Source organism: Littorina saxatilis, linkage group LG16 (genome assembly GCF_037325665.1).
Source record: "Littorina saxatilis isolate snail1 linkage group LG16, US_GU_Lsax_2.0, whole genome shotgun sequence".
Classification (NCBI taxonomy): Eukaryota; Metazoa; Mollusca; class Gastropoda; order Littorinimorpha; family Littorinidae; genus Littorina; species Littorina saxatilis.
In genome coordinates this window covers 39,710,699-39,731,537 of record NC_090260.1, presented here as the reverse complement: position 1 = coordinate 39,731,537, position 20,839 = coordinate 39,710,699, and the positions used below count along the sequence as shown (strand labels likewise).

The 20,839-nt window shown below is 43.7% G+C and overlaps 1 protein-coding gene across 1 annotated transcript in view; it reads left to right on the top strand.

Moving 5' to 3' along the window:
- Window positions 1-20,016, top strand: part of LOC138951374 (uncharacterized) — a 92,775-nt gene extending 72,759 nt beyond the window's left edge. Inside the window, exons 6-8 of the mRNA XM_070322988.1 lie at window positions 17,384-17,742; window positions 18,403-18,799; window positions 20,004-20,016. Coding sequence (XP_070179089.1) covers window positions 17,384-17,742; window positions 18,403-18,799; window positions 20,004-20,016 — 769 coding nt within the window. The remainder of the gene's footprint in view (window positions 1-17,383; window positions 17,743-18,402; window positions 18,800-20,003) is intronic.
- The last annotated feature ends 823 nt before the right edge of the window (window positions 20,017-20,839 follow it).

Sequence of the window (20,839 nt, the reverse complement as noted above, 5' to 3'; positions counted from 1 at the left end):
GGCGGTAAAGGCAGATAGTGTGTGTTCTGTTCATGTTTTGGTATCGCTCAGGAAATGTTCTTTCCTCGAATGTGACTAGCAGACGAAGTTTTACACCCGTGTTCCAACGCTAAAAACTGTATGAAGTTTAGTTTTCTGGGGCAAAATAGTGTATGAAACCGCTGCATGTTCTTCAAGTTGATTAAATGTTTGCAATTGATTGCGTGTGATCTGTTTATAAAATGAAATATTGTTGAAAACTGACCGTCGGATTGCAGTCTTGTAGATGCAGCCGAAATCTGGAAGGGGAACTACTCGTGTCGCTAGACAAAGTATGAGAGTTACTTTTCCTTGGAATCTTGCTAGCGATAAACGATTGTGCACGGCAGATCTGAATTCAGAAAACAACCAAACTCATGGATTTTATATTGAGATTCATGTGTTCAAGCCTGTAGTTGCTGGTTTAAATGCGGTATGGTCGTATTGTTTGCTCCAGAAATGTATATTTTGTACATTAGAGTGTTCTGAACTTTTGAGTCGCAAAAAGTAGATCCACAATGTGTACAGTCTCTACCCATGAGCTATCGAGGATTCAGGCCCGTTGTTGGGTAAGTGATTTTGGTTGTTGGGTAAGTTACCGAAAAATAACTAGCCCTACAAGTTTACAGAGAGAAAGAAGCAGAGGGGGGGATAAAAGATGTTTCTTCCAACTTGATTCCGGTCTTGTTCTCCTGCCATTGTTTTCTTCGCGTTGTTGTTTTCTTGTGCAAATTCGCATTAGGTCAGGCGAAATGCGGCGCAACAAAGACATTTGTTCTAGGATTTAAGTGAAGTAAGTTGGAGGGAGGGGGTGGGTGGATCGCCATTTCGACTTGATGTTCAAATTCGTATTAAACACCGTCAGTATTCACACAAATTTCCGCAGCAAAACCGAAAATTTTTTAACATTTCATATTTAAATCAAACTGGTTATTTCTGTATGTGACAACACGGTTTCTTCGCACTTAAAGTGCGACCGCCGTCATGTTGTTTTTGGGGGCAGACTTGCTGTAGGGGGGGCCAGTCGAAAACTATACTTGGTCGCTAAAGGCGGACCTTTTTAGAGCTGAAAAAGTCTCCCGGAGGCCCTGGATAGTTTTGAAAAGTCCCCGGTGGCCCTTCTCAGTGGTGGGACGAAAAGGGATAGTACATCGGGATAAAAGACTTATCAGCTTCAAAACGAGGGAATAGTTTGACCCGAATTTTAGCGCGAGGATAGAGCTAACCTCGACTCAGGCATTGGGATATTTTTTACAGTGGGCTGAATTAGCTCGAGGATAGAGTTTATCCCAGGTTAAAGTCTCTATCCTCGACACATACATTCCGGCCCAGGTCTGTTCATTTCTCGCTCTCACGCACATTCACCAGTAAGCATTTGCAAAAGAGAGTTTGGGAAGCACAACAGCAGATCTACGCTGACACATCGACAGGTGTTTTGAGCGACACAGGGCTTGCAGACCACACCGTACCGAAGCACCTTTGTCGATGCCTCGTGCAGTTTGTATTTATAACATAAACTACAATGAAAATCAAACGTGTCTTCTTTATTGACAAGGATTATCCCTTTAACAGTCCTGATCTTCACAGCTTTTTAATGTTGATAGGCGTAGAAATTACTAGCAGTACTAATTTGCATATTTCAAAAGCACCTGTAGTCGGCACACACATGAATATAAGTTTCCTCGTTTGCGATAACTGTATTTTTGGCAGCTGAAAATAGGATCATGCAATACAGGTTATATTTACGTGTACAAATCTTCATCATTTAACAACCAGCTGTTACCGCTTTAAAGATATACTGTCCAAGCCGCCATTTTGGAGAGTTTTCTGGCGAATTCGACCTATCTGAAGAATTAATTAAGACGCACCTGGTCCGGTTTGCTCAATAAAGCACCACAAGTATGCTAAATATTAAATCAAAGTGAGTAAATTGGCATCTCGACGTTGCGCGCTCTTATGCTTTGAAGCTTAAAATTGGCCGTCAGAGACTAGTTTACGTCGCCAGCGCGTGCCGTTATCATGACGACTCAAATCAATGGCGGACGCTGAGAAGAAGCCCGCAAGTTTATGTAAGAAATCGACTCAAGGTGGATTAGAAAGCAGCTGACGGACTCGGAACGACAAAGAATCACGAGAAAGGCGTGCTCGACGCACGAAAGGCAAAGTTATCATCGGCAAGCAGTCGGGTGCGCCATCCGCGACGCAGCTCTATCCTGCTGAATGTGTAAGTAAAGCAAGTGTTGTCGTGTATACTTTGGACAGACCTAGACAAGTTTTGCTGCCGTTATGTCTGTGTGTCTGCTGGTGTGTAGTGCGAATGAAGGATCCATCAAGCGAGCGCACGAACGTGTATTGTGCAGTGCAGGGCCGATCGTGTTCAGCCTGGTTAAGTTCCTGTCAGTTTTGTTTGAACACAGATACAGTGTGTGTGTTTGTGTTTGTGTGTCTGTCTGTGTCTGTCTGTCTGTGTGTTTGTCTGTGTGTGTGTGTGTGTGTGCTGCCACGGTGTGTGTGTGTGTGTGTGTGTGTGTGTGTGTGTGTGTGTGTGTGTAGCACAGTGGAAACTGATATTTTAACGCTTTATGGGCAGTATTTTCTTTGCAGTCTTTGGAGGTAGTGCAACTGAAAGTGTTATTTATAACTGACATTTTATATTGGTAGTGGTATGAGTTTTTCTGTGCCTATCTGTGTCTGGTTTGAATGTTGTGATTTTGCAGGAATAACTATGTATGATTGAAGCTTATTGTAAAGCTTTGTGAAAGGGTAACTTTTTAATGAAGAATACATGTTTCCTCACTGTTCATTTAAAAGCAAACACTAAATGTGGCAGAATTTCATTCATCCTTTCTTTTTTGACTGCCATTTGAAAGTGTTTCTGTGCATGTTGAAAGCTTCATGTTCAGAACTGATGTTGCTGTAGAACAGTATGTAATTGGCCAACCTTTGGTTTACACTTAGTGGTTTATATATTGCTATAATTACTATAACAATTTTCTAAAATTTTCAGGGGGAAAAGCACACAGACATCAAACATTCTTGCAATGTGTGGCAATAATGGCATAAAATATATTGGACAAACAGATCATGAAGGTGAGTTTAAATGTGCATAAGTCTGGTGCAAGTGAAGCTTATCTTTTATCTTGAGCAACTATATATGTCTGTTTCAGGCTGCGCGCCCGACAGAAAAGCTGCCAGGAACCGATTCCTTGAGTGTCGCCCATTGTTCACCATTTCTGGTTCACTTAAAATTGCAAGCATGCAGAGAGGAGTTGCTGAGTGATTAAAAGTTATGGATTCTTTAAAAAGATGTACGTTTGAGGATAAGACACTGTCACAGTTTGGAAACAGTGTGTTTTTCCTTCATGGTTATAATAAACTGCAGCATGTGTGTTCAATGTCTAAAGATGCATTATTACCACAGTGGCACCCCCCTTGTAAGACATCAACAAATCTGAGAAAATCGGGTCTTTAAAAGGAAGGAGTCTTACAAATTTGAATGGGGGTAAATTTACAGACGTTATGAACGGAAAGTGTGAGAAAACAAGGTCTTAACAAGAGGCGAAGCCTTCAAGGCTCACGTAAGAAATCGACAAACAGTAACACAAACTCAATCACTCCGTCACACATACACACACACACACACACACACACACACACACACACACACGCACACACACACACACACACACACACACACACACACACAGTAAGCATAGGTGAAACTGTGCAAGAAAGCGAGACCCTGGATCTGCCAAGTAGTCTCGGCCCGCTCACAATAACAATGACCGAGACTTTCAGTAATTCCTTTGCGTGACGTCTAACCCTCTTACGTCATAATGTGACGTCTTCAAATAGTTTCTATCACACACGTCAAACACTTTTGACCGAGACGTAATCTTCTTATGCGAGCTTTATCCATAGACTCGGAAATGTTAAAGTTTCTATCACACACACACACACACACGCACGCACGCACGCACGCACGCACGCACGCACAGACAGACAAAGTTTATCATCGCATAGGCTACACTTACGTGAGCCAAAAAGGCGGGAGTCTTAAATTGGGGGTCATAAAAGGGGGGCGACACTGTATTATACATGCCAAGGACATCGTGATGATTTACAGATAAATACAATGACAATTGAAGCAATTTGCAGCCCAATGTCTTATTATCTGATTGTCTTCTGTCTATTTTGATCATTGCATCTTTGCTTCAGAAACTCATGGTTACAACTTTACCAAAAGTCAATTATTATCAATAAACTAAACAACATGCGCGCACAAAAACATATTCATTTGTCAAGAGCAGTGTCAGTTTTATTCCATGTAGATCTCAAAACCACAGGCACACATTCTCTCTGAACAATTCAAAGGTGCTTAACATGAAACTAGTCATGGAATTCTGCGTTTCAATATATATATAAAAGATGCTTGGTATTGGCCCAATAATGAGAATGTGCATTTATATGTGCGCGTGTGTTACTTGACCGGACACTCTGCTATTCGTCCGATGGATTGAAAGTGTTGGTAGTCATTAAGTAACTTTCAAATGAACTTTTAAGATTCTAACTTTAGGTGTACAACACAGTTTACGCTGAGCATTTTTAATTCATTGTAAGTTTAATAACGGAAAGGGGAGACGAGAGAGGGTATACAAGGAAGATAGTTAGTGTGTGTGTGTGTGTGTGTGTGTGTGTGTGTGTGTGTGTGTGTGTGTGTGTGTGTGTGTGTGTGTGTGCGGACGAGCCTGCGTGCTTGTGCGTGTGTAAATGTGGGTGCCTGTATGCATGAGTGATTGCAAAGAATGTTGTGGATCTTTTTAGTGGAGTTTTAAACTGGTAGTGATTGAGATGTTATTTATGTTTTAAACCGCCTGACACTGCGAGGCAATTTTCCTTGTTTTTTTATGAGGACATTAAAATCTTTGAGTCTTGAGTCTTGAGATGTAACTCCCAAGTATCCCAATACCTACACGTAACTATACTGAGACTAGAAATTGAAATGAGGAGAAATATTAGTACCGTAAACTGCCTTTTAAGTGTTCATCCCCCTTATGCACAGATTTTTCTTAAAGTAGGGGTTCGGGCGTTTACTAGGTACTGTGCCTGTGCAGGATCAGTTCCTCGTTAGAAATGGTGATAATTTTGGTATGAACATTGTAATAGGATATGTTTCCGTTCACAAATAGTCACCGTGTGTGTTTTGCTTGATATGCAAGGGCCTAAACAGAATTAAAAAAAACACTGAAAACCTGACAAAAACATTCATTCAGTGAGAATGTATGTACACACATCCTAAAAAACACAAAATGAATAGTCATTCAGTCAGTCATTGATACTGATCCAAGCCATTGATGTGCCGAAGAAAGGGGTAAGATTGCTTTAGAGAGCTAAAATCTTTCAGAGGGAAATGGTGTAACCAAACACTGGTCGTTTCACATGCTCCCTTTAAATCACTCAAAGCAGACCTCTTCAACTTCAGAAGACCCTCCCTCATCTTCATCTTTTTTTGGCGGGGTTATCCAGATACTCCAGTGACGAGAGTATGAAATAAACATAGCTGTCTTTCAGTATTCCCCAGAATGAAAATGTCTCCACAGGGTGCAGAACTGTGCACATTATAAACAACACACACACACACACACACACACACACACACACACACACACACACACACACACACACACACACACACACACACACACACAAACACACACACAATATATGTTGACAACACTGATCCAAATGTTGGGGATGGGCGTTTACAAGGTACTGAGGGCGCTTACAGTACATCAACAAAGCAAAAAACAATGTGCTTTGAGAGATGAAGCATGAAAAAATACAGAATGATGCCAAATACAGAATGATGCCAAATACAGAATGATGCCAAATACAGAGTATGGGTAAACCGACCCATACAGAAACGCTCTTCGTTTAACACCACAATGTACTTCAATACAGGCGACAAGGAAGAAAGTCAGTGTACTGGCCAGTTGGATCTAAAATGGCATTCCTATGAGCCATACACAGCAACTGCACATGGCGACTCATACAGTCAGGAGCGGATCAGTTGCTTTGTAAGGGGGGTGCACTTTGAATCGAAAGTGAATGTGATGGGCGCGAAACGCCCGAATTTGCTAGGGGGGTCCGGGGGCATGCCCCCCCGGAAAACAATGTTGGCCCAAAGAAGCAAAATGGTGCCATCTGGTGCCATTTGAACTTATAAATGGTCATAGAATCAGCTTTCCAATTCTTTATTTTTATTTTTTTGCTGGAGGGGGGGTGCACCTGCACCCTGTGCACCCCCCCCCCTCGTCCCCCCCTGACAGTCACACCTTCACCCAAATAGCCAATATATCTTTCCACAATGCAAGCTGTCTGAATGCTGCGTATCGTTCGGCTTTATTGATATTTCCCTCCTCTTCTTCTTCCAGGACGAGGGCATCGTCAATCTCTTCTGTGTGTGTGGGCCAGTGGGAGCCTGCTGTCATCAAGCACCATGCAGTGCCTCCAAGTCCTGGAGCATGAACAGAAAGTCACCCATCAGTGAAGACACTTGATTCAGATTCAAACTTCGAATAAGGTTGAAAAACGAACCAAAATGCAAGAAAAAGTGTGAAAATACAGAGTTACAGAAGAGTGTTTGTAATCTATTTATCTATATATTGGAGTGCAGGTGTGAGTAAAAAAAAGGGGGGGGGGATATACCTGTGGGCATAGACTTTCCAGAATGTTGGCATTCTGTCACACTGACCAGTGTAAAAATGTGTTCCAGTGCTACTGGTGAGCAAAAGTGCCAGTTACACATCTTTAGCTACTTGGACTGAATGCCCAGTTTACCCTGCATTGTACAGTGAACCCCTAAGTTTGCCCGCCCCCACTTTTATTTTTTAACATTTGTCAGTTAAGACATTACTTTTTAAGATATAACCTCCATTCTAAGACACACTGCTTTTCTTTAATTGCGTTTGTTGTATATCTTAAAAGAAGGGCTCCACTGTATCTCTAATTGTTTTCTTTACAAGTGGTATTGAAGCAGCATTTGTCAAGTGCTAAGTTTGATATATTATTCAATACTGATGTTTCAAGCAGAAATGCTGTGTGACATGTGGTTGGAAAATGTGCTTCAGGGATTGTCTTGTTTTTTAAACACTTGAACAGGAAGGCAGACATCAATTTGAATTGCAAGGCAGACACAATTCAAAAACCTTAACATAGTTATGACTTCCTACATTATTACATAACAGCATGATCATGTAATCTGCTAGCCAATGTGTCAGATCATAAAGATCATTATGGAGGCAGAAATGATCCCCTCAATCCATTATTTAGCCTGGGAGAAAAAGGCAATGGGACATTGGTCCCCCTCAACCAAATTCCGATGAGACATAGTCGAATAGAAGGGAAGAAGCGCCAAAGAGGCCTGTGCGCGTTTTGACCAAAGATGCAAAATGGTGCAATAATGGTGCCATCTGAGAATTAGCCGCTATATCGTGTTATCTGCATGTGTGTGTGTGTGTGTGTGTGTGTGTGTGTGTGTGTGTGTGTGTGTGTGTGTGTGTGTGTGTGTGTGTGTGTAATCCGACGGAAAGTGTACATTTGGTGGCGCAGTGGTACGTAATCTCAATGCGCGCTTTGACGCACTGACGGGAATTGTGATCGGACATTTTCAGATTGAATGCGCCAATGGCGCAGGGCGCACTAGTAAATGAAACCCTGCAATCTGTAAAATATCCTTCTTTACAGACAGCATACAGGTGTAGCTAAAACAGTAAACCAGAATTCACATTTCACAATACAGTGGAACCCCTGTTACGACCTCCAAATTTGCAGAGGCTATGACCAGAGGCTATGACCAGAGGCTATGACCAGAGGCTATGACCAGAGGCTATGACCAGAGGCTATGACCAGAGGCTATGACCAGAGTATATGACCAGAGGCTATGACCAGAGGCTATGACCAGAGGCTATGACCAGACAATCTGAAAAGCAAGGTCTTGAAATAGAGGAGATGTTGAATTGTAAAGGTTGTTAAAAGGGGTGTGTCACGGTACCGCACCCCAATTGTAAAGGTTTTTAAAAGGCGTGTTTCACGGTACCGCACCCCGATTGTAAAGGTTGTTAAAAGGGGTGTTTCACGGTACCGCACCCCAATTGTAAAGGTTGTTAAAAGGGGTGTTTCACGGTACCGCACCCCAATTGTAAAGGTTGTTAAAAGGGGTGTTTCACGGTACCGCACCCCAATTGTAAAGGTTGTTAAAAGGGGTGTTTCACGGTACCGCACCCCAATTGTAAAGGTTGTTAAAAGGGGTGTTTCACGGTACCGCACCCCAATTGTAAAGGTTTGTAAAAGGGGTGTTTCACGGTACCGCACCCCAATTGTAAAGGTTGTTAAAAGGGGTGTTTCACGGTACCGCACCCCAATTGTAAAGGTTGTTAAAAGGGGTGTTTCACGGTACCGCACCCCAATTGTAAAGGTTTTTAAAAGGGGTGTTTCACGGTACCGCACCCCAATTGTAAAGGTTGTTAAAAGGGGTGTTTCACGGTACCGCACCCCAATTGTGAAGGTTTTTAAAAGGGGTGTTTCACGGTACCGCACCCCAATTGTAAAGGTTTGTAAAAGGGGTGTTTCACGGTACCGCACCCCAATTGTAAAGGTTTGTAAAAGGGGTGTTTCACGGTACCGCACCCCAATTGTAAAGGTTTGTAAAAGGGGTGTTTCACGGTACCGCACCCCAATTGTAAACGTTTGTAAAAGGGGTGTTTCACGGTACCGCACCCCAATTGTAAAGGTTTGTAAAAGGGGTGTTTCACGGTACCGCACCCCAATTGTAAAGGTTGTTAAAAGGGGTGTTTCACGGTACCGCACCCCAATTGTAAAGGTTGTTAAAAGGGGTGTTTCACGGTACCGCACCCCAATTGTAAAGGTTTGTAAAAGGGGTGTTTCACGGTACCGCACCCCAATTGTAAAGGTTTGTAAAAGGGGTGTTTCACGGTACCGCACCCCAATTGTAAAGGTTTGTAAAAGGGGTGTTTCACGGTACCGCACCCCAATTGTAAAGGTTTGTAAAAGGGGTGTTTCACGGTACCACACCCCAATTGTAAAGGTTGTTAAAAGGGGTGTTTCACGGTACCGCACCCCAATTGTAAAGGTTTGTAAAAGGGGTGTGTCACGGTACCGCACCCCAATTGTAAAGGTTTGTAAAAGGGGTGTTTCACGGTACCGCACCCCAATTGTAAAGGTTTGTAAAAGGGGTGTGTCACGGTACCGCACCCCAATTGTAAAGGTTTGTAAAAGGGGTGTTTCACGGTACCGCACCCCAATTGTAAAGGTTGTTAAAAGAGGTGTTTCACGGTACCGCACCCCAATTGTGAGTACTGTTCATTTTTACTTCCCTTTATGAGACACTAAAAGGTTGTGTGTACTTAGACATTTAACTGCACAAAATATCGAGACAAACTCTGAATGCTGAAGCTGATTTGTCATTTTTTTTCCATCTTTTCATAAAAGGAAATACACACATTCACTAGAACAGCAAAACACATTTGGTACCGGTAATGTAATTTATGACTGGGAGCTGAAAACCTCACCTTTTGTAAGTATTTAGTATACCCTGCAACAAAGTCATCCACCTAACAAATCTTGTAGAATAAAAAGGTACTTACTGGAATTATTAAGTCCTGATTTACCTTAAAATTGTTTTTCGGGCCAGCTTTGACACCACACACACACAATGTCACATACCTAAAACACACACACACACACACACACACACACACACACACACACACACACATAACAAATAAACAACACACACTGTTTTCCTTGACATTGTTCAGTGGGATAAATGTAATTTCTTCATTTTTGGTGATAGCACTCTGTTGGAATTCACCAAACTAGCCTTGGTTCTGATAGCATACGTCTTCATCTTCTGACTCTTGCACGCAGAGAAAGTATTTATAACTAGTCCTCACTTACCTTCACATTGTTTATCGGATCAGCCTTCTTCCCCATCAAACCAGTTTGAGACGACTTAGACCAGTCCTTTGCTCTGCATCTGCCCACACCTCTGCTAATTCCTCTGTGTCCTGCCTCCGCACCTTTCTCTTGCAGGGGCAACCCTGTTGTTTTGAACGTGACACTTCCATAGCCTGGAAAAGAAGACAAATGCCAGAAAAGGATACGTCATTCATCCATTTCCCTTACAGTTAATGAGTTATTGTATCAAACTTCAATGATCATCAAGAAAAGCTCACTTGAGTTTGACATACTCCCCCGCATGCGCGCGCACACACACACACACACACACACACACACACACACACACACACACATACACATGACACACACACACACACACACACAGTGATACAAGTCTGATGCACACACATACACACACACACACACACACACACACACACACACACACACTCACATAACCAATGCACAAGACACTGATTTCCTCGACATTGTTCAGTGGAATAAGTATAATGTCTTCTCTTTTGGGTTACTAATCGGAGAAAAAAACACGATTTTCAGAGCTCTCTAATTTTGGGTGAAAACTCTGCTTCGAACTCTTGCATGCAAAGCGCACGTTTACTGTTCCGAGTGTTCGATCTGTGACATGAATGGAAGTTTTAGAGTTGTTCTTCAGTACTGGTGACAGAAAGGGGGAAAAGTGGTCAAAATTCAAATCTCTAGTTTTGTTTTTGAAATATAGCTTTTCATAAAGCAGAAATACTGTAGTATCTGATGTACATAAGAAAAAATCACTGGTTCACATGGTTCTTACATAATCTAACTTTTAAAGCTGGTTCTTGTCACAATGTGTGTCTGTGTGTATGTTTGTATGATGACGATAGGACCCGAAACGGCTGCACGGACTGAGACAGGAATTGCACAGAATGTTCTTTGCCACTCGAGTCGTGTACTTTTGGAATAGCAAATTTGAAAGGATTCTTTAAAAAAAACGGCGGAAAACATGATATACCCTGTGAGCTATCGAGGATCCTCTTAAAAGACGTTTTCAAATGATTGACGGGGAGATACACTCGAAGCACATTTAGCGAAGTTATGTTGCCAAATCATCAAAGATCAACATTTCACTACACGGATCGATGCACACAGTCGGAATAGATGTGACTTTCACACGACCGAAGACTACTTACTAGCAGACGACAAGATCTAAATATTTAGATCAGTGAGAGCAATCCGTTGAAGAACAGTTACTCCGCTTATTCGTCTTCTGTTAAATTTCCCCTGCCATAAGTTTCCTTGCAGATCTGCAGTCGCGTAGAAATGAACTAGTGTCATCGGAAGATTCTTCTCAGTCAATGATCGAAGCACAGTAAGTTCTATGCTGACAAAAGTCACTTTAGGAAAACACGACCATTGACTTCATTTATGAGCCCAAAGGTAACAATATCGACAAGAATGTACGCATATGACATTAAATGAAACATTCATAGACAGTTTCCAACTCACCGGATCTGCCTAAGAGCCTTCATTCGTGAAAAACGATGATTTTAATCAGACAGGTAGATTATCAGAAACAACCTCTTGGTAACCTGCGTTTCTCCATCCGAGGCGACGTGACGGCGCCACATTTGTTTGTTTATGGCTGTTTATCGCGAAACAACACAGTTGAAATTTGTGTGTAAAATATCATAAATGTGTGGCGTGTAATCTCCGAATCAGTTCGTTATCTGCGTTTCGATGGTAATTCAGTCAGAGTGGAGTTACTTTGAATCAAAGGCGAGGGTAACCTGCGTTGCATGTGCGACGGCGTGAACAAATTTGATTGCAATATTTTATACAGTGAGTAAATTTCAATGATTCTGGCTCAGTCTTGTAGATCTGTTTTGCAGTGTTTTGATAGTGTAGGCCTATCTGCTTTTCTACTATAAAGCTCATTTGGAGTGATAGGCTGATCGAAGTGGGGTACCCTATGTGTGACATCAGCCGTATGCAGATTACGCCTCAGAACACTCTCGCATTTCACAAAGACAACAATAATTTGCAACATTTCAAGAACTGCATCAGTTTTATTAGATACTATTTAAACAAAAACAGCACAGACACGACTATTATCAACCACACAGAACGGGAGGTAAGTCGGCAAAGACACTCCTTGTGTGCGTTCCCGTTTTTGGTCGCCATTTTTGCTATCATTTTCACAGTAAATCTTAACATTTCCATATCTACTGAATGATTGTGGTATTTTCTTTGATTGTGGCGATTCTCCTATCGATCTCTCTGGCATGAAATGGGTGCTTTGTGACCAGTTTCTCCCCTGGACTGTATTGAAAAATGCGTCCGTGTGAGGTGACCCCCACTTGTCACCAGCAGCAAAGAACAACTCTTTAACAAACGCATAATTATACGTAAAAAGGTAAAAGTGCAACTTCAGAGACACATTTGAAAGGATCACCGACAGGCAACACACATGTGCGTCCGCCCCGTGATCGGGAGGTCGTGGGTTCAAACCCCGGCCGGATCATACCTGAGACTTTAAAATTGGCAATCTAGTGGCTGCTCCGCCTGGCGTCTGGCAGTATGGGGTTAGTGCTAGGACTGGTTGGTCCGGTGTCAGAATAATGTGACTGGGTGAGACATGAAGCCTGTGCTGCGACTTCTGTCTTGTGTGTGGCGCACGTTAAATGTCAAAGCAGCACCGCCCTGATATGGCCCTTCGTGGTCGGCTGGGCGTTAAGCAAACAAGCAAACAAACAAACAACACACATGTCCAAGATAATCTGACAGCACTACTACTTACTTATGTGAGCTTGGGAACGACAGTTATGGTACACATGCACTTGTGTGCATCCGTGTGAACTCGTGGTACCTCTATACTATCGGGGATCCATTAAGGTTTCCGAGACTGAGTTTCATTTCTATTGAATTGGTCTCGCGGAATAGCCGATTCTAAAATTTGCATAGGTAAAACGATCGTTTTTTTAGTACAAGCCTCTGGAGTAAATTTTGTGATTAATGTTTTTGTGAACAAGAAACAATTGACAGGTGGCTTTGTTCCATCTCCCTTTTTCCCTCCGCCGCGATGTAAAGTTGAATAGTTGAAGGTGACGTTAGGCACTAACTAAAGAAAGTGGGGCTGCCTGACACCCCTCGAGTTGAATGGGTTAATCTTGTGACACCGGCGCACAGGATGTGGACGCTAAAACTGTGCTTTTGCTTGGAATCTTTGAGGGAAGAAGACGTGTATTTGGTGCGGCGTGTTTTTAATGCCGTTGTGTGACATGTCTGTCACGGCCGGAAATCTTTCCGGGATGTGAGGATTCTTTTGCTGGTAGGTTAAAACAATTTTCTTTTTGTAAATGGGTAGGCGGTGAAAAGAATAGTATGCTGCTTGGGGGGAGGATTTATTTGAATGTTTAAGTAGATTGTTTTGTGAGTTGGAATGGTGGGGAAGATTTTTGTGTGTGAATGCTTTAGAAGACCGTCGTTTGAGAAAACGGTATTGTAGGCATGTTATTTGGTATGAATGATGTGTTTTGTTGTTCAACGAGTTCGTTTGTGGTAGTTGAAATTGTTGATTTGTTTACGTATGCTTACGGCGTGCATTCTGTGTTTGCAGGATGGCCGAGTGTGCGACGGGGTTTAGTTAGGTCTTTTCTTTTTTAGTGGGCGTAGATTTGTTTTTATAGACTAGGTTTTGTTAGTGAAGAGTAGTTAGATTTAGTGGAGAGATTTTGGTCAGATTTTGTTAGAGTTTTTGTAGATTTGTTTTTTTTTAAAGAATTGTTTTTTAGGTTGTTTTTTTAGATTTCGTTTGTTTTAAATTAGAGTCTCATTGTGGTTTTTTTTTGGATTAAAGTTGAGAGTGAGGATTTAGAGTAGAGTGTAGTTTGGGGAAAGGATTTGGTGTGTTTTAAAGGGTATCTTTAGGGGAAGAATGTAGTTTTAGAATGAAGAGTGAGAACATTGTTTTTTTTAAGTTGTTAGTCCTATACAGTGAAAGTTGTATTTGAAGATAAACCCCCGTTATCCCACATTTTCCCCATTTCATCGTATGGAATAAAAGAACCTGGGTAATATAACTTGTGTCGTCTGCTTTAGTGTTTGAGTTCAGTACGAAAGAGGAAAGTAGATTGGCACACGGTTACACTGATGATCTCCATCAAGGTGAATCATTCGGAGTGCTACAGGGCTTTTTGACTCGCATTATCAATTCCTTTGCAGTCCTGCAACTTGTAACTTGTACACAGAATGATACTGACTGTCTTATTGAAAGCTTCATTTCCTGTCAGACAACGCAACGTTTACTAAAGCTGGAAAATGTAACACTTTGTCACTTACCTTGTCAGACTAAAATGTTTGCTGCAAAACGCCATTGATGACATAACTCCCTTATTTTTGACTTCTAAGACCTAAAACTTGGTACAAAGTCAGATAATGTTGTGAAGATAGTGGACATGTAAAAATATAACATGTACATCCTTTATTTTGAGGTCGCGCATGCGGGTCTAAACACAATGCGGACTTGATTGGAGGCAGAAATCCGATGCTTTCTTTTTCGCTCGCTAGCTCTTCGAAAATGCATCATAACTCCCTTATTTTGTGATTTTTATGACTTAAACTAGGTACACAATCAGATAATGTTGTGGAGATACTAAATATATAAAAATATTACATAAACATGCTTTAGTTTGAGGTCGCGCGTGCGGGTTTAAACAAATGCGAACATGGTCGGACGCAGAATTGCGATTCTTTCACTTTCGCTCGCTAATGTGGGAACTTGTAACTTGAACATGAATATCATGTTTACCTCTGATTCTTTGAAGAGTAAGGCCAAGGATTAAGACGGTGTTTGCAGAGGTAGCTAACTTTCTTGTGGGCAGTTGATGTTATTATTGAATGAGCATTTTGGGTAATGTTGAACTTTAGCGTGATAAATTCATAGCTCACACACAATTTAGGTGCATTTCACCCTCCAATTTTGCATGCGTTTTTGAAGGAAAGCATCAGCAAAGCCGCCATTTCAAAGGAAAGGAGGCAACTCTGTCCGACTCTGTCGATATTTCGTATGCATTTTCTCATCATTTTCGTCGATCTTCTTCTTCTTCTTCTGCGTTCGATGTTGTTTATATTATCGTGGAAGCGTAGACAGCCGATTTTCTCCCCACGCCAAGTTGGCTGCTGTCTTCCGTCTTCGGTGGTTGAGGTTCTTACTCAGGGTTGCCTCCTCCCCAAGAGTAGCTGCCTTGCTGGGCTGTCGAGTCCACTCTACCCGGGTTTGAAGTCGAAGTTTTCCTTCTCGTCGCCTTTGCCTTTCCCAAGGCGCACACAAGGCAGTGCGGGTTTTGAAATCGGAGTTGTCCTTCTCCTAGATGAGCGACCATCCAAGGTTAACGAGTCCCATCTGCCCGAAGCAGCTGGTTTTAAGGCGCCAGTGACCCGCCTGCATCCCTTCTCCTGTTAGTCGAAGACAGGGCCCGCCACGTGAAGGCCAGGAGCTGGATTTGACTGTCAGAGGTGTTTGGAGACACGAAGCCATATGGAGCATTTCTTGGGAAGTAGGCGCTTATCTCTACTTCCCCCCCGGCATAACAGTCCTTGGGCCCCTTTCGTCGATCAAATGACCAAATTCATTCATTCTGCTTAAGTTCGGAGCTCGATCCGTCAATGAATTTCACGATAAATATTCCTTGGTTTGATTAAAGGGACTTGTATCAAAAATAAGCCAAAAAGGCCACTGGATTGTGAGCTATGAATTTATCACGCCAAAGTTCAACATTACCTTGTGTATGCTAGCTTTGTTTGCGGGTGATTTCTTTAAAAAGTGATCTGGTCTGATGTGACTGTCATACATTATGTTTTTGCATACGGGGTTAATTCTTACGTGACGGTTTGGTCAGAGACTGTAGAGTACACTGTGTACTCTACAGTCTCTGGTTTGGTGATCTCCGTCCCTCTCTTTCGCGCGCGAGCGTGTGTGTTTGCGCGTGTGTGGTGTGTGTGTGTGTGTGGGTGGGCGTGGGTGCGTGCGTGTGTGTTAGAGCTGTACATAGCGGTATCCGAAAAACCGGTTTGCAGACAAAATACCAGTTCACATTCCCAGTACGTTTGGAACCGTTATTCTTCGTGCATTTTCGTAGTTATAAACGGAAACACCCGAATACAATCATGACATCGAGTGTGCAACAGTTGAACACTGAGGGGAGCATGTAGATCTTCACGAGAGAAACATGAAGTGAGCAGTGTTGTGCCATGTACGGTTTCATTGCATTAATGGACATTTGTTACACCGGCCTACAGAACATTAGCACGTCTGTCTGTTTCCCTACCTGTGCTCTCATCAAGACGGACACTCAATACCAGTTCACATTCCCAGTACGTTTGGAACCGTTATTCTTCGTGCATTTTCGTAGTTATAAACGGAAACACCCGAATACAATCATGACATCGAGTGTGCAACAGTTGAACACTGAGGGGAGCATGTAGATCTTCACGAGAGAAACATGAAGTGAGCAGTGTTGTGCCATGTACGGTTTCATTGCATTAATGGACATTTGTTACACCGGCCTACAGAACATTAGCACGTCTGTCTGTTTCCCTACCTGTGCTCTCATCAAGACGGACACTCAATCGGGCTGATACTGGTCGTACCTGTCTACCTGCTGGTCATTAACACCTGTCTGTTTACCTACCTGTGCTCATCAAGACGGGAACTCGACCAGGCTGATACTGGTCGTGCCTGTCTACCTGCCGGTCATCAGTTAACACACTTCTCTGTTAAGTGGCAGTGACCACGTCTTCTCCATTGAAAGATGTCACAACACATGGAAGGTGTTACACTTACCTGTCTACGTGCCGCGGTAACTAACACACCTGTCTGTTGTGTGTCAGTGACCACGTCTCCTGCGTCGTTACAACACACTTACCTGCCTGTATCTGTTATGTTCCAGTGACCACGTTTCCTCCATCCGCGTCAAGACGTTACACCTCGTTTACCTAGACACTAACCCCTTGCCGATAATGAACACATCTGTCTTTTGTGTTTTATTGACCATGTGTCCTTCATCGTTAACACTTTACAACACACATACCTGTCTACCTGCCGGTTATTAACACACCTGTCTGTTCTGTTGCAGTGACCACGTGTCCTCCATCGTCAAGACGCTACAACAACGCGGGGTCAGAGTCAGTCTCTGGGCAGCGTGGGTCAAGCTGGACATACCTGTCGGTCGTTAACACACCTTTCTGTTCTGTTACAGCGACCACGTGTCCTCCATCGTCAAGACGCTACAACAACGCGGGGTCAGAGTCATGCTCTGGGCAGCGGGCGCGGTCCTAGTCATACCTGTGTACCTGCCGATAATTAACACACCTGTCTGTTGTGTTGCAGCGACCACGTGTCCTCTATCGTCAAGACGCTACATCATCGCGGGGTCAGAGTCAATCTCTGGGCAGCGGGGGTCAAGCTGGACATACCTGCCGACCTGCAGGACAACGTCAGGATGCTGACGGAACCGCTGCGCTCGCCGCCCTCCGTCGTCAGGGAGGTGGAGAAGGCCAATGACATGAAGGACAGTACGGTGCCTGCCTACAGCGTGCCGCCCGTCGCCCCGCCGTGTGACGGCCCCCCGCTCATCGCCATCTCACACTACTATGACAGCCAGGGACATGAGGCTGGCTACTATCCATGGCGGTGTGAGGAGTGCGCCAAGCAGGTGGCACGTGTCTTGCTGCACAACCTGCATGTTGGTCAGTCTCTTTATCTATCTCTCTCTCTCTCTCTCTCTCTCTCTCTCTCTCTCTCTCTCTCTCTCTCTCTCTTTCTGTCTCTCTCTCTGTCTCTCTCTCTGTCTCTGTCTCTGTCTCTCTCTCTCTCTCTCTCTCTCTCTCTGACTGTCTTCTCTCTCTCTCTCTGATTAGAAGGAATGAAATAAGAATGACAGATGTTTTATTTCCCGTGTTAGTGTTACCGCAAAGTGCAAGTCGTGATTGTAACACAATGGCGATGACGTCTTTTTCTTTTTAATTCAGGTAAGCTTACCGCCTGTATCTCCATGTCGCTGACTTCAAACTCGATGACGTCACAGTAAAATGACGTCATCACGCCACCACTGGACAGGGTGTGTCTGACTTTGGTGTCTGTAAATAACATACAACTCGAGTTTTGTTTTCAAATTTTTTCCAGGTTGTCTTGCCGCTGATGATGTTGTGGCCGACGTTGGTGTTGGTGTTGTAGGGGCTAACAGTGATGTTGTGGATGTGGTTGGTGTTGCCGATGTTGCTGCATACTCAGTGTGTTTTACTGTTGTTGTTGCTGTCGCTGACGTTGTTGTCGTCGTTGTAGTTGACCACTGTGACGAGCGCCGCCATTAGTCGACGATGGTGTTGACGATGTGGTTGATGTTACAGGTCGCCGTGACAACGCCGCCCCCGGCCTGAAGTACAACGACGTGTTCGTCACAGGGAGTTCCATAGACTGCAGAACAAACACACCTGACGGTAAGGACTACTCACCCGCACCCTTCATCCGGGGCCTGCGGTCAGCGGGTATCCCCACGCGGCAGGTGTCACGTGACGACAGAGACGCCATCAGGCGGGTGGCGGAGAACGCCTGGCCAGCCACAGCGACAGGGGCGACGGGTGGCGGTGAAGACGCCGTCACCGTGGTGAATGAGAGCACGGTCTGGGGGTTGGAAAGAAAGGTCGTGGTCTACATGGAGGGTGGTCTTGGTGCTGGTCTTGATGCTAACGCTCTCGGCAGACTGCGGAGTTTTTCCCGCGCCACGTCACAGGTGATCCACGTGAAGTATGTCTGACAGACGGCGACACGGACACTGTGCGACTCTCACACCTCGTCATCACCACCACGCCAACCCCCACCACCACCTCCACCACCATCCTCTCCACCTCCCTGCAACAACAGCCACCATTCCCACTACATCATCAACAACGCCTATGACGACAACGTCGCCATCAGCGCCGCTACAACAACCCCAACCGTCATCTCTCGACTTCCTTCCCTTATCCAAACCCTCTCTACTCAATACACTCTCCCCTTCCCCTCTCCCCACCTGGCCGTGTCTGACAACCACAACGACAACGTTCCAACCTGCGCTCAGTACGTCTTTTTACCTGTGAGTTTTTTTGGGGTATTTTTCTACCTACTTTCGGGAAACATTCTCTCCAATCGAACCACACCACACGTCTCTGCTGAGCTCTGCCGGACTGGAGAAAGCATTGCGCTGCTGACGACGACCTTTGTTTACCTGTAAATTACCTGTCCGATTTTTGTCTACCTGTTGCACCTGTCTAACAACGTCAGAATCCCACTTCAAAGGGCTGTGCAGGTGACAACGCCATTACCTGACAATGTAAAGCAACTGTCACCCGTTCACCTGCTGTCTGTGTCTACCTGGGACGACAGGTGTGTGACTGACTGCAGGGAGAGCAACTCTTCCTTCTCTTTATCACGCAGATAAAAATTCAACCAAGAAGTGTTCTTTTGGTCCCAGTCACATCCACTTGCAACTTTCATGACGTCAAATCACAAACAGCGTCATTACAATGACGTCACTGATTATGACTTTGCTTCACCACTTTCTTTTGCAGAGTTCACCACGCACTTTACGGTACATCTGTACTCTAGCTCCCGTGTTTCCATTCAGTGACTCATACTGAGACGGATAGATATCAACATGTCGGGGGGAGGGGATGGGAGGGGGGGGGATGGGAGGGGGGGATGGTGGTGGTTTCATCAAAGTGCAGAACATGTAAGAATTCTTTGCCATGGGGTCGTACACGTACACAGCATGTGGTGAACGATAGAGCAATTCGAAAACACAACTATTGAACAAAAAAGCAAAATCAACTGTGTTAGAAACCTTTCAAAATGTACTGGTCGCTTCAAATTGACATTGAGTGTTAGTGACACGTGAAGAGTGACCACACGGACATTGCCACAACACTGCGAGTTGTTCTGTTGTGTTTCACAGTTGTGATGTGTTTCACAGTTCTGATGAGTGACATGTAAACAGTGACTACCTGGACATCGCTATGTACATCACTGTGAGTTGTTCTGTTGTGTTTCACAGTTGTGATGTGTTTCACAGTTCTGATGAGTGACATGTAAAAAGTGACTACCTGGACATCGCTATGTACGTATCACTGTGAGTTGTTCTGTTGTGCACACAACTCGGTGAGTTATTACAGAAAGAAAACACACCACCTTCTGAGCCGCAGTGCGTGAAAACCAATAGTGACTGTGCTCGTCATTTTAAGCGACAGAACAATAACTGTTTCACAGGAACCTGACCCAGCAGAACAACTGCTTGTGGCTGGCATTTTATACACCACAAGATGTGACTGGTTGGATTGATAGTTTAAAGATCTTTGACTTATTCTGGATTGTGATTTATATATTTTTTCATGTGTTTTGCGATTGGAGAATTTTGATTTTGATTTACAGTTTAAAGAACGGTGACTGTTTTCTTCTTCTTCTTCTTCTTCTTCTTCTTCTTCTTTTCTGGTAATGATTTTCACCCATGGAATAATACTTTAATGGAACGTTTGTTTCATAGTGCCTGTTTCTGTCTGGTGTTTTAGTTGACTATACACACTGACTACTTTGATTGACAGTTTGACAGGTGCTTGATGAAGCCGGAAAATGACATATTGAATGTCAGTTTATTGAATAATGACTTCTTGTGACTTTTTGATTGCCTGTTTATACAGTAATGACTGCTTGTGACCATTTTCATTGACAGTTTGTAGAGTAATGACTGCTTTTGACTTTTTTGATTGCCTGTTTGTACAATGTTGACTGCTTGTGGCTTTTTGTTTTTTCTAA